Below are 14,525 nucleotides of genomic sequence, written 5' to 3' on the forward strand. Positions count from 1 at the left end.
CAGCACGTTTAGGGTCTGTCAGACAAGAGCCAGATTGTAAGCAGGAATGTGTCTCGGCTGTAAGTGCCATGTCAAAGACTCCACAAGCAGTTACCCTGTTGTCTGAGAGCTCTGTGAAAAGCGTGTGGATGCTATACGCACTGGGTCTGTGTATTATAGCTACAGCTGTCAAAATAAATCATAATTCATCATTTTTGCAGGATGGATCACAAGGATTTTGCTCAGTAGAAATGGTTTTGCAATCATTATCCTCCCAGATGACAGCTTTTCACTTTACAGTTTTTAACTGATGCCATTGTGTCGCATCGCTGTATATTAAAGCTTCACCTTAAAGACTTGGTCACGTGTAATGATTCTGCTGGCAAAATTTCTTTGGTTGATACCTGTTAAATGTGTTAGCTACAAAACTATCATCTGAATGTCATAATTAACCTGGAAAAAAGTACATTAAAAGAATAGTATGAACATTTCAGAGAAATGCTGGCGCTTTTAATACAGACTTAGATGAAGAGTTCAACAATCAGTTTCATCTCAGTGCCTTCAGCTAAGAGACTGATCCAAGTTGCATTTATTCCAATCTCAAAACCAGCTGGCTATCATCTGATGACAATAAAAGTTTCTGGGATAAATGGCCAATATTTAGGAAGATCTGGAGTTATAGCGAGCGGACATCCGGGCCAAGTCTTCCTCTTCATGCACCAGTCATTGCTTAAAGTTCAATAGACAACTAAACACAGGTCCGGACATTGTCACAACACAACATTGTCAGACAATACACAGCTAGCCCCAGATGTCACTATGACGTCAGAAAGACACTGGACTCTTATGTTAGGCAGATGTTAAATTTTGGTTGGAATAAAAATTGGGTTGACGATATTCACGTTGTAGCTCTTAACATTATGATGGCTTGCAGATGATGGTTTTCCATACCATACCACTAAATGTCATTACTCTATCTCAAGATGACATTGGCATGAGACGTTTGGTAAAAAGTGGGCTACAACATTTGTTTCTTCTTCTTTGTTGAATTTTTACGAACACGGTAAGACAGTACTAACACATCCCAACTTAGGGTTACAGCAACTTCTCTTCATTGTTAAGCACGAGGCATTCACTCTCTCTTGTGTATCATTCATACCTGTACCGTAGGAACCAATTAGCTCATAACCAAGGGGACGCATATCAGCATCAAATGCTATTAGTATTCTCCGTCGAATTGACATTGGCATTAGACGTTGTCCTGACATTGAATTTTGGTCACCTGACATCACAACCTAAATTCACCCAAGTATCAATATCTATCAAAGTTGGTGGCCAGCTGGGCAGGTTCCAAAACTGCACTTCAGTCAATGTGTTTTGCCTCTTTTAAAACCAACCACCCTGCTCAAACGTAATTGGTCAATACTAATTGGATTACAAACGAAAATCACAACCACATTGCTAATGTTTGTTTGGCACACAAAGCTAAATCAGCCTTACAACCCATGGCATTTTGCAAGATTAAACTGGCAAAACATTACTGCAATTTGTCTTAATCTCCCTACAAATGTTCCCGGTATTCAACCTGATGATGTTCAAACTGGCAATCACACTCCCCCATTTATGCACCTCACCTCCTCCCTGATTTCAGTTGGGAGCGCTGATGCCAGTAAGGCTGAGTCATCCTTTGGAGATGGTTGAGTTTGGGAACTAAGGTGTTGGCAGTCTGTCTGGAATGCAGTTCAAGATATGAAGCAGCAAAAATTTTACGTCCTATAAGTGAAAAACGGCCCACAACGTACAAATGTACTTTCAGATGCCTGTCTCTGTTTTTCTGGCTCCTCAGGTGGAGAATTAAGTGAAACATCCCACAAAAGACTCCATGGCAGCAGTTCAAATTCACCTTATTTGTTAAAGTAAAGCAAAATCTGTAATTTCTTTCTAAACACATTATACATGTCACAAAGTACTTGCTGAAACGTGGAAAAAAAATGTGAACTGTGTAATACTGCATTGTTGAGCTAGACTGTTAGAGTTTTTCATCATTTATGTGTCCAGGATTTTTTGGGCAGGCCTGAAATCATGGCTCGATGATGCACTGGAGTCATATTTATCATAACCCTTCCCCTACTACATGAAAGCTATTGGTGTTGCGTTCATCCTGTGTGTGCGGGACAAGTTCCTGATGTTCCACAAGCTCTCTTAGGTCTTCCATTCTGAAAAATACATGAATAAAAATCTTTTATGTCACAATCATAGCTAACAGCTGACATGATGTAAGCTGCTGAACGAGAGGCTGTTGCGACACAGTGGCTCTCACGTTCTTCAGTTTGGAGGTGTGTGCTGTGCTACCATAGACTGTGTGTGCTACTGGGGTAGCTGCTAACAAGAGTCTTTCACTGGATGGTGGATTGTTCTTCGGCTTGAGGTGTGTATGTTTCTGTGCTACAGGGTTAGCTGCAAACGAGAGTCTGTCACTGCATGGCGGCTTGCTCTTTGGCTTGGGGTGTGTGTGTTTCTGTGCTACTGGGTTAGCTGCTGATGAGAGTCTGTCGCTGCATGGTGGCTCATTCTTCGGCTCGGGCTGTGTATGTTTCTGTGTGAGTTAGCTGCTAACGAGAGTCTGTAGCTGCGTGGTAGCTCGTTCTTGGCCTTGGCGTGTGTATGTTTCTGTGCTACTGAGTTAGCTGCTAACAAGAGTCTGTCACTGCATCATGGCTTGTTCTTGGGCTTGGGCTGTGTATGTTTCTGTGATACTGGGTTAGCTGCTAACAAGAATATGTCATTGCCTGGCGGCTTATTCTTCGGCTTGGGGTATATACTTCTGTGCTACTGAGTTAGCTGCTAATGAGAGTCCGTCGCTGCACTGGGGCTTGTTCTTGGGCTGTGTATGTTACTGTACTACAGGGTTAGCTGCTGATGAGAGTCCGTCAACGCATGGCGGCTTGTTCTTCGGCTTGAGGTGCGTTTGTTTCTGTGCTACTGGGTTAGCTGCTAACGAGAGTCCCTCGTTGTGTGGCGGCTTGTTCTTCGGCTTGAGGTGCGTTTGTTTCTGTGCTACTGGGTTAGCTGCTAACGAGAGTCCCTCGTTGTGTGGCGGCTTGTTCTTTGACTTGGGTGTTTATGTTTCTGTGCTACTGGGTAAGCTGCTAACGGGACTCCGATGCTTCACAGCGGCTCATTCTTTGTTTCAGCTCCTTCAGCGGATTTCAGCAATTTTAAAACCTAATATTATATACTTGCCGATTTTTTTAATCATTAAAATTTAGCTAGGTGTTTAATAACACATTTTCCATGGTGAGACAAACATTTATTACATTTATTTATTATAACATTTGTTTTTTCTTTACCTGGACTTTGAATGGCTGCTGAAGTGGCTTGTTTGTGCTCTGGATAAAAACCTATTGTAATTTTTGATTTCAGTGAGCATACTTTCTCTTTTCATCTGAGTAAATGCAAGTCTGACACAGCAATGACATGATGTACATTGCTAGCATTGGCCTTGTATTGCAACTCAAGCAAACCTTATATGTGTAGAGAAAAGACAGGAAAATTATAACTGGAGACAATTTTGATTGTTTTTATGCATTAATTTTTAGGGTGTATGGTATTGACGAGTACAAAGTTCTCAAAGATAACCAGCTGAGAGCTCCAGAAGCCCCATATTAGCTGTTTCTGCAGACTTATCACAGTTAAGTTGTACCAACGATAACCTCCTGTCAGTTGCCATAAACCATGCACCTTCAGATAACTCGAGGCCATTGAGAAGAAAGTTGCAGGAACTTTACAACAGCCACATTTTTCTCGAGAGCGCAGACTCCTCCACAGGCTCTTTTCATCTGATATCATCATCGCTGCTTTGACAAAGCTTCCCTCCCCCTAATTAAGATAGTCTGTTAATATTATATTGATTAATTTCAGATGAAGTCAAGTGCTGGCACTAATCAGGCTATTATGAAAATCCATCAAGATTCACATTTTCTTTTTCTCTCGTGCTGCAACTTTTTGTTTGTGAGGAGCATATGTCCCAAATTAATAAAGCCAGGCAGTATACTGAACCCTCTTCCCTCTGTCACTGCTTGTCACAGTAGAATTGGCCTCAAACTTATTCTCTCCCTCTCTCTCTCCCTGTATCTATCTCCGTCTCTCTCTCTGTTCTTTCTGTTTTTGCGCAAGTGTCCCAGTTAAGAAATTGCTTACATCCCACTCAGTCTGGGGCTGGATTGAAATTTCCCATAGGGTATGTACCAATATGCAGAGAGCACACTTCGACAGATGCCATCAGAGAACAAGCATATGAATTACCAGGCAGCCTGCCATCTTTGAGTTCAGACAGAATGGCATTAATACCTGATTACGATCCAAACAACAACACAACAACAACATGAAAGCCAAAGCAACTGGGAGCAGGTAAAGGTTTCATCATTTATATATTAATGGATTTACTAACAAAGCCTCCACTACCCCCTCAAAAGTTAAAATGTCATAGAAGCTGCCAACAATCAAGGGACTTTGAAAAAAAAAAAGGGGGGGTGGGGGGGCTGGTGGGGGTGTTAAGAAATCAGATGCCGTCAGCAAATCACGTTCCAATAAATTAAATATTCGCCACTGCTGACCATAACTAATTCAGAAGCCATGATAAATTCATGACTACAATTAAAGAAAACACGATCCCTTTAATTTTAAATGGCTGTAAATATTGGCATTACCCAATTAAGTCACTATTTGACTGTAGGAAAATTACCTGCAAATGAACCATAAACACTGAACCTACATGTTGTGGGAGGAAGCATAAAAGTTTTATTCAAAGTTAGAAAAAAAACCTCACCTTTAGGCAAGGCACTGTTTTATAGGAAAGATTTCATATAATTGTTACATTTAATATGAATTTAATGCATGATATACATAGAATCTAGAAATGATTTCTATTTTACAAAATGTTTCCTCTAAGTTTTGAGAGGTACGATGGCAAAATAACAAGATAGTTCCTGCTGGTTCATGTAATTGAGGTTCAAGCTACATTACCTTTACAAATCCTTCATTACAAAATACAGTATATTTGCACTAAAAAGCTTTATATAAAAGTACTTGCGTAACATGGTTAAAAGGAAAAAAAACTCACCAGAAGAACAACAGTATTCATAGTTTCTTCACATTATCATTTAATTAATCCCTGACCTTAACCAATTCGCTTTTGTTTGGAAAGGCCCGGACACATCAAACCAACATCAACATCAAAGAACTAATGCCAATGAAGGCAAGCTGATGCATCACCTGTGTCTCAGCCAGAAAGTTACACATGAACACATCGCAAAGACCACAGCCAACAGCCAACCAGCATGTACGTTCTGCACCTGTAGGGTTAGGGTTAGGGTTAGGGGACCAGCAGGACGGATTTAAGATGCCAGTTAGCCAGTTAGCACATTAAAAGCACAACCCGATGTTGAAAGAACAAAGAACATTTACTGTGCACTAACAAACAATAACACAAACAATTACAAACAGCTTCTGCTAAAGAGCTCAATGGCTAGAAGATAAAAAACTCTTATCTTATATAACAAGTTTGTTTCGATCTTACGCCCTCTTGACTTTAGACTTTTGTTTGCATTCCTTACTTTTGTTTTTCTTCTTGTGCACTGAGCTAAATTGGCAAATCATTCACCGACGGGCTTTGTCATCTCTGACGGCGTGTCAACATGCTGAATCTTTAGAGAAAACAAATGCAAAGGGTCGACAAGGGCTGACTATTGCCAATAGCACAGGACATATCTCAAAAACTAGGGTGACAGATGCTCACTGATGGCCTAACATTGACTAATGGCCAACCGTCAGCTTGGAGTCAGGGCCCTAACCCTAACCAAACCTTGCCACAGCAAATGAGAAAACTGTGATATGAATTATTTTGTAATGGTCATATAGGTTTTGGAACGCACTGACATACAATGTAACCCTGATGATGGGGCAGCAGATCTAAGTGAAATAATTGGAAACACTGGTGGAAACACACCAAAACCTTTTGACACTGGTTGCAGGGACACAGTCATTTAGAGTGTGTTTATATTTGTGTATGTGTGTGTACTATGTGTGCATGTATTTACCCTGATTTCCCTTTCTTTCATCAGACAGTGATTCAGTGAGGATGCATTTCTGATCTGGTACATAACTCTACTCTCTGCTGTGGTGTGTAGATATTATTATATTGTCATGATTAAATGATACATCAGATTAATAACATTACATTTCTGTACGTAACATTGTATTTTTTTTAAATAAATATATTTTGAAATTAAATACAATTTAAGCTTAACTTTATTAAATTCTGATGAAAAAGCAAATCCCACAAAATCCACAAACTCACAAAATCAATCAATCAGAGGACCACATTAAGGTTTTACACATATTAATCTATGTGTTTTGTTTAATGTCTACAGTAAAGAATTGCCGTTTTAACAAATATGAACCAAATTACATCAGGCAAGAGTAATAACCTTTTTTTTTTTTAACTGAGTGGTTTTTCCCTTTAAGCAGTTGCTGTGTCAGCTCTTTGGCAGTGGGACAGACCGATCGTGGTGACGCTGATAGCCCTCTTCCTGCTCTCAGCGCACTTCACGATAAATGGTCCATTTTGGAATCCATAATGGACAGTGATGTAGGAGCACTCTTCTCTCTTGACATTGAACTGTCTTCTCTTGTTCAGGCATTAAGTCATCTCACAGAGCGCTGTCTGTTTGTGTTGTTTGTTTGTTTTTTTCTGCATGTGAGGGAAAACAATTGATTGGATTTTCTAGGTTTTTCTCATTTTGTAATTTAGATGTTTGGTAATTGAAGGCAACACTTACTTAGACTTCATCACTTTTTCCCCACCTTACACTTAACCACACAGTGATTATCTACCTTTTATAGCTAATATAAAACTTTATTACAACACTGCATTATGAGAAGGTGTGATGTGGTCCAGCCACCCACGCAGCAGTTACTCTGTAAAAGTAAAGGCAGGCTGATGGTTAGCTCCCACTTCCCGTCTTAGTTTCCCGCCCCTCTCAAATGAGGGAAACACAACATCACAACATGGACACTGACTTCCCCGTGTCTCCCATCTAATCTCTGCTGCCTCTCGTGTGAGGAAACAGTTGCATGTAACGTATACAAGACATAATGTGAGTCAGAGAGGGATTGAAAGAGAAGGTAGGAGGGATTGAAGAAAGGGGGCAGATTGGAGGGGCGTTGGGCTCCCAGATGTCCTTGCACCCTGTGTCTGCATGTGTGTGTGTGTGTGTGTGTGTGTGTGTGTGTGTGTGTGTGTGTGCCTTGGAGATGACTGTCAGCAGGCGGTGCCTCTGAGAGAGAGGAGAAGGAGGGGTGTGGGAGGTAAGTTTCCAAAGGGGGCCCAGTCTGTTACCAAAGGGAGGTGGAGATTTACTATCCCACCCAGTCAAAGTGTCTCACTGGTGCTCTGATACACACACACATGTAGAGATACACACAACCTCACACATACACGCACACAACCACACACACTCAGACATACTGCAAACTCTCCACAGGAAACTCTGAGCCATAATGCAAAGGCACCTCAGAGCAGACGGGTGCATTGCTCAAACCAAGTGGGATACGCTGCGGCTTTGATAGTGCGTTAATTACTCATGTGATGTGATACAGATGTCTGGGGGCTTCAGCCGAAAGTTTGCCTGACGGTTTCCAAGGGGGCCAGGCAGACATTTTAGAAGCGGTAGGTGAAAACCAAATGTATTTATTATTTATGGATAGATCAGTTTGCGTGCTGTCACAGATCCCAGCAGTGTCATGCTGATGCTAAACTGTGATGCTACTTGAAGGGCTGGCTGCTAAATAGTTCTTTGTGTACTTGGTGACAGCTGGGACTTTGAACAGGAAGAACTCTGGGCTATAAGAGTTGCCGGTGCTGTGACATGATGAAAAGGGCTTCACTATCGATCTGACAGTTTGAAACTTTATCTGCTGTTTACCGGGAGTTTTGTGGAGTGAATTACTCTGATTTCGTCCAGGGAAGTAGGCAGTAAAGGTGAAGATACCTCTAAATTCACAACAATACACTAAGTCAAGAATCAAAAGATTGAGAAGAGAATCCAAGGTATAACTATAGTGTGTATTTTCTGATCTTCACCTGATTTATATTTTAACCTTTTACGCTTGCATTTAAAACTTTGTCTGGAAATCAGCCCTGCAGCACTTCTGTCATGTAAAAAAAGCTCTTTGTTTTGTGACCACATGTTTAAACCCTTCTAAATTAGAAACAGAGGGAGAATGCAAAACTGAGGAAATCATTCAGTTACAAACCCACGCAAGGGGCTCATTGTGAAAACAACACATGAAGCTTCACTCTGCGGCTGCAACATTATTGACACAAAGCCATATAACAGACAGCTCCCTCTTCCAGGGACGACTGAGAGCAAACAAGATGCCCAACGCACTCTGCTGATGCCTCCTCCTGAACTGTCTGACTCTAACTAGTCCTGGCATCTCCCATCTGTGCCCCCTTGGCAAAAACCTTTTTGAAGTCTTGAAGAAGTTGTTAAACTTCCTCACCACTTTTTGAAAGGACAGTGATGCTGTTTAGCTGACGTATATTACTCCAATTTGGTTAGATTTTTAAGTAGGGGCAAAGCACAGGACAAGTGAAAATGTTTTGTCCGAAAAATAACCAAATTTTCCTCTTGTTTTTTGATTTCTTCTCTCACCAGTGATATATTGGGACAGTCTTTCAATCAGTGAAATCAAAGCGCCAAATGTGCTCCATAATGGGCACCCCAGCTGTGCATATGTTGGTGCTAATGGCCTGTATGGCAGCCAGAGGAATGTGCCAGATAAACAGAGCCGAAACAGAGGAGGCTTCTCTCCCAGGCTCCCTCGTCCACTCCACACGCCAGTCTCCAGGTTTCTACAGCACCATCAATCCCAGCACGGGGCCCGGCCTCGCTGATGTGCAAGCTGTAAGTTCTGGGAATGAAACTGTCACAGAGAGGCCCATACCGCCTCCAATGTGTGAAAAATCTACCTCCATTAACGACTATTTCAAGTACATCAACACCATCATATCCATCCATGTGTTTGTGATCGGCATCGTCGGCAACGCCACCCTGTTGAGGATTATATACCAGCACAAGTGCATGAGGAACGGGCCGAACGCCCTCATTGCCAGTCTGGCACTGGGGGACCTTATCTACATAATCGTCGATATACCCATCAATGTATACAAGGTACAGTTTTCACTCTGTTGGTGCATGCCTTCATTAAAGTCTTGACCCTATTGACAGGTCTCTGTGTTGATATGATGAAATGCAGCAACAATGGAGGTGATACGCAGAGACAGAGTGGAATAGTACAGACGGGAAAAAGGGGGAAGGGGGAGTGTGCAAATAGACGGGAAAGTGTAATCAGTCGGACGCCATTATCTCCCTCGTGTGGGCAGATTAGTGATGAGAGGAGCATGGATATGGCTGGCTTAAATAAACATGGGAATCAGGCTGTAGTCACACATGCCAGGGGCCTTGCATTGACCTCGGACATTAGTCAATGTTCCTTATCTAGAGGTTTAACAAAAAAAAGAAAAGAAAAAAAAAACAACCCTGATAAATAACTTGTGGAGTTTTGAACCCAGTTCTTCATTAAAGCCCCATCTGTAATGTTTTATCTAAATAAAAGTGAGGTTCAAAAGTTTAACTAATAATGTAGTGTAAATAAAATCAGTGTCAGCTTATTTTTAACATTACTGATGTAAACAAACCTGTAACAGCGTCTGTGTAATAATTATCAGGGGATTCGAGAGAGCAATAACTGATTTTATTTTTGTGATTTCATTTTTGGTGTCTCACAACAATTTTGTTTACTTTTCAACTTTGGATTGTGCCTTTGGAATATGAAGTGTTTAATGATGATAAATTGGGGCTCCTGTCTTGGCTTGATTTATAACAATAAATAGTGTCACCCTTTGTATAATAACCAAGAATGATGGCAAAATGGGGTCATCAGTCAACTTGATCTCTCCGGTGCATTATGGGAGGGCAAATGAGAAAGCCACCTGGTTAGAATTAACTTGGGACTTTGAGGGCATGGCGACTCTGTGGTCTGAGCAACACATGTGCGAGAAAGACACAAATATGTTAGCGGGGGAACAGTTTATGCACAAACAAAGACAAGAGCCACGTCTACAGTGTTGAAACCATGTTGAAGCCCCATGTTCACTTCCCCGGGGCTGGGACAGTGTTTCCAAAAATAATCAGCCACTTGTACGCTGAAAACAGTGGTGTGGGCTCCTTTTCTCCCTGCTGCTCTTCTGCGGCTCCTGGGAAACTTAAACGGCACAAGTAAAAACAAGGCCAGGAAGCGCTGTGAAGTTCTTCCTGTGGCTTCAGGTTTGGGAAACGTGTTTAACGCAGGTCATGTCGTATTGAAGGAAAAGTGCTGCCAAGACCACTTTGATGGAAACAAAGGTCTCAGCTTGCATGGCCTTGACTTATTTTCTCAAGGGAAGTAACATTAGAAGAGGTTGTGGAAGTGGCTCTGAGTTACTAGTGACAACACAGTAAATTATCATTGAAGTTTGGTTCTACGTCTTGAGAGGCTGTGTGTTTGCACATGTATTTCAGGAGGGATGCAGGGGACACGTCAGGCTCAATATTTAGAAGATGTGCATTTGTTCCTCCCTAATAAAAACATTAAAGTTGCACAGGACTTTTATTTTGGCAAAATCAAAGACATTTACACCATAAATTGCTGCAGAAAAGTCACAAATTCACAACGGAACTATTCGAATGATTCAAATCTAAAAAACTACATCCATGTGTTTGCAGTAGATGTGAAAGTTTTGCAAAAGTTGCGCAAAGTTTTATCAGCTGATGGGTCCCATATGGTCCGTGTCAGACTTAAGTCACTCTGACGTTAAAGATGACGTTGAGAGGTCTTTGATGTGCCTCCATCTGCATGGAAATTGCCTTAAATAGATATTAACAATGGTCAGCGTGAATCCAGCAACAGAGCTGAGATTAATAGTCCCTTAAGAGTTGTAAAAGACAGAATATTTTATTAACGTTAGCAAAGCCAAACTGTGATTCAATGACAAATTATATTGATGTGAATGTTGTCAAATAAATGTTCTTACAAATGTGATTTAACTGCTGTTAGATAAGTGTTTGTGTCACAGTTACTGTATGTGCTTTCTTTGTTTGTTTTCTTTTTAAAGCTCCTGGCGTCAGGCTTTCCGTTTCACAACAGTGTTGTTGGCCTGTGTCTGTGTAAGCTGTTCCCCTTCCTGCAGAAAGCCTCTGTGGGCATCACTGTTCTCAACCTGTGTGCCCTCAGCGTGGACAGGTCAGTGCTTCCACTCTCCACACTGCGTTTTTACGTCACATCGAGAGCTGTGGCATGTGAAGGTCAGTTTTGGTGGGCCAGCAAAAAACTAAAGCAAAAATCCTGCTCATGTGTGTGCTGAAATAAGTGAAACACAAGTATTTTTATCATGACAGGTTGTGTGCATATGTTTATGATGCTGAGTTCAATTAAGCAGGAATGTTAAAGTAGATTTTACGGGAATAATCCACTCTTTTTTTTTGGCTTGTTTTCTCATCCTCATAAAGAAGGTTTTATTGTGTTTATATCATTCCATAGAAACATATGAAAAGCAAGAACTTTCATGTAAGGTTACATGCTCTTGTGAAGCCAGCTTGACAGCTGAATGTTTCAGATAACCCTTTTTCAAAGCAGATGCTGTTGCAGAAATTTTGAGGAGGCAGTCAAATAATTGGAAAAAAGGAATTAAACAATTTTAATTTGGACGACTCGCCATGCCAGTTCATCCACAATAGGTTTTGTGCATGTTTATGATGTGGCGTTACATTACAACATGAAAGTTCAATTAGGTTTTAGGAGATTAATTTCTCTCTGAAACCAAACGTATTGAACTTATTTCTCATTGTCATTAAGGAGGTTTTATTTGTGTTTTTAGAAACATATGAAAAGCAGCAACTTTCCTGTAAGGTGACATTATCTTGTAAAGCCAGATTGATGCCTGAATGTTCCAAATATCTTTTTTCATAGCTGAAAAAGCAGATGCTGTTGCAGAAATTTTGAGGAGGCAGTCAAAAAAGAAAAAAGAAATTAAACAATTTTAATTTGGATGACTCAACTTGCCAGTTCATCCACAATAGGTTTTATGAGGTGGCGTTCCATTAAACATGAATGTTAAATTAGGTTTTAGGAAATTAATTTCTCTCTGAATGTTTTTGGACTTGTTTCTCATTCTCATAAAAGAGGTTTGTGTTTTTAGAAACATATGAAAAGCAGCAACTTTCCTGCGATTTTGCACAGTGTTGTGAAGCCAACATGAAGCCTGAATGTTCCAGATATCTTTTTTCATAGCTCAAAAAAAACAGATGCTGTTGCACAAAATTTGAGGAGGCATTCAAAATCACTGGAAAAAGGAAATTAAACAAAGTTAATGTGGCCAGTTCACCCATCCCTACTCAGAATAAGAGAGCATTGCTTTAAATTAATTTGTCTTAGATGTTTTCTAATATAATTTTGGTGATTATGAGTTGCAGAGATGAGTTAAGACAAAAAGATATGAATATTTTTGATTTGTTTGCAGTTTAATGACAAGCAGATCTGATTAGCCGAGGTGACGATCACTTTTGGGAAAGGTCGATACTTATTGTGCATCCTCACTGGGATGTTATTTATCTCTCTGCTCCTCTGTTTGTTGCCTTGGTGCTCAAAACTTGTGTGGTGAGCTGTTTTAAGAGATGCTCTTTACTTCTCTAATGGAATTATAACAGTCATTTATTTTGTATGCACCATTAAGTGTATACGTGATATATGCACTGTAAACTCTCAGTGTAATGTTAATATTAAAAACATTACCTTGATAGCAAGTATCCTGACAACTTCTTTTTTAATAGAACCTTAATAGAAATTCCCCAATGAATAAATGATGAGCGTGAAGTGCTGGAGCTCAGTATCATCTCACTTTGTGCACCAGACACAACTTTGGAGATAAGAGGCTCGCCTGCCTGCTCTGAACACTGTAGGCTCCAAGGTTCAACCAGGCAGACATTTTTAATGACCTCTAAAAAGACTGCAGTGCTGTAGAGTTGTGTTCAAGAGCAGATGCTCACCGTTTGTTTCCAGGAAATGTGTAGCATATTTCTGTGTGTATGTATTATGAAAGTACCCGGGTCTCTTTTGTATCTTTCCAATGTTGGAGGAAGAGAAAAAGGTGGATACATTACCACTTAGTGAAATATAAATGCCGCCATGTTGTTCAACAGAGAAATTCAAATGTGTCATGAAAAATATATTGTTTTTGCCATAAAATCTTGATGCAGGGTTTTACTAAAACATTTCGACAAGTGGTTTCCATTAATGAAACAAACAAGCAAACAAGTATTCAGTGCACGGGAAACACAAGCCAACAGACAGACCTCTCTGCCAACATGGGCCAGTCTGTTTGGAGGCTTCACAAAAATATAAATATTAGATATTTAAAATAAACAATTGATCATCTCTCCTCATTAATTCTTAACATTTTGATATTCTTTGCTGACTGAGCAGTTTGTTGTGTTTGGTGTGCTGCCATGCATAGAGAAAACATTGTTAGCTTTGTCAGTCAGGAGAGACAAAGAAAACGATGACTTTACTGATTTCTATTTAATGATGGAGCGGTGACTGAGAACAACTGAACTCCTGCAGCCCTGTTTCAATTAATAAATAGGCTTTTTTTCATAACATAGTAATTGTGTTACACTCTTTACTTTCTAATTTCATTTAGAAAATTTGTATCCCAGGAGTGCTGTATCATAATCATTCCTGCTGCAGTAACTCACCATCCCCTAATCATATTACTTTAATCCCATCAATTTAATATGTCTCATCCATCTGTTATGCCTGGACCTCACTCCTTTGTCTGCCCCTCACAGGTACAGAGCTGTGGCATCCTGGAGCAGAGTTCAGGGAGTGGGCATCCCTCTGCTTACAGTCGTGGAGATTGTAACTATTTGGTGGCTGTCGCTCATCCTGGCAGTACCGGAGGCTATTGTTTTCGACATGGTCACCTTCAACTACAAGAATGAAACCATGCGCACCTGCATGCTTAACCCAAAGTCTGACTTCATGGTGGTACGCTATCATCCATTTTCTTATCGTTTTCGGATAAGAAAAATTGCTGTTTGCAAATTGCACATGTTGTTCGCTTGGAGTCAATCAGTGATTTTAATGGCATCCTGATGTGCTGTTTTGTTTATGGAGGCATGTATGTTTAGACCATGAATACAGCAGTAAAACTAAAATTACCCCTCACGGTTGTGTGCCTCCACGAACCAGTCAAGTTGCAGTTACAGTTTACACTTATCTCTGTCCTAGACTCACAAGTCAGTCTTTAGACACTTTGCTTAACTAAAGACTGATGACTTTCTCCCTGATTTTGTGTTTAGATGGGCGGATACAATTTCAGAGTTTAAAAAAACTCCCTACGTTGCAGAACCAATAGTAAATCTGCAGGGCGGTCCTTCGGTGGC

At 40.5% G+C, this 14,525-nt stretch overlaps 2 protein-coding genes across 2 annotated transcripts in view; both read left to right on the forward strand.

Annotated features, from left to right (window-relative positions):
- The window catches only part of LOC126390617 (FRAS1-related extracellular matrix protein 2-like), a 372,466-nt gene that overhangs the window by 252,004 nt on the left and 105,937 nt on the right, over positions 1-14,525 (forward strand). The window lies entirely within an intron of this gene.
- Positions 7,426-14,525, forward strand: part of ednraa (endothelin receptor type Aa) — a 15,878-nt gene continuing 8,778 nt past the window's right edge. Inside the window, exons 1-4 of the mRNA XM_050045014.1 lie at positions 7,426-7,708; positions 8,700-9,215; positions 11,198-11,325; positions 13,929-14,127. Coding sequence (XP_049900971.1) covers positions 8,745-9,215; positions 11,198-11,325; positions 13,929-14,127 — 798 coding nt within the window. The 5' untranslated portion in view covers positions 7,426-7,708; positions 8,700-8,744. The remainder of the gene's footprint in view (positions 7,709-8,699; positions 9,216-11,197; positions 11,326-13,928; positions 14,128-14,525) is intronic.

This window comes from Epinephelus moara, chromosome 5, assembly GCF_006386435.1.
Source record: "Epinephelus moara isolate mb chromosome 5, YSFRI_EMoa_1.0, whole genome shotgun sequence".
Classification (NCBI taxonomy): domain Eukaryota; kingdom Metazoa; phylum Chordata; class Actinopteri; order Perciformes; family Serranidae; genus Epinephelus; species Epinephelus moara.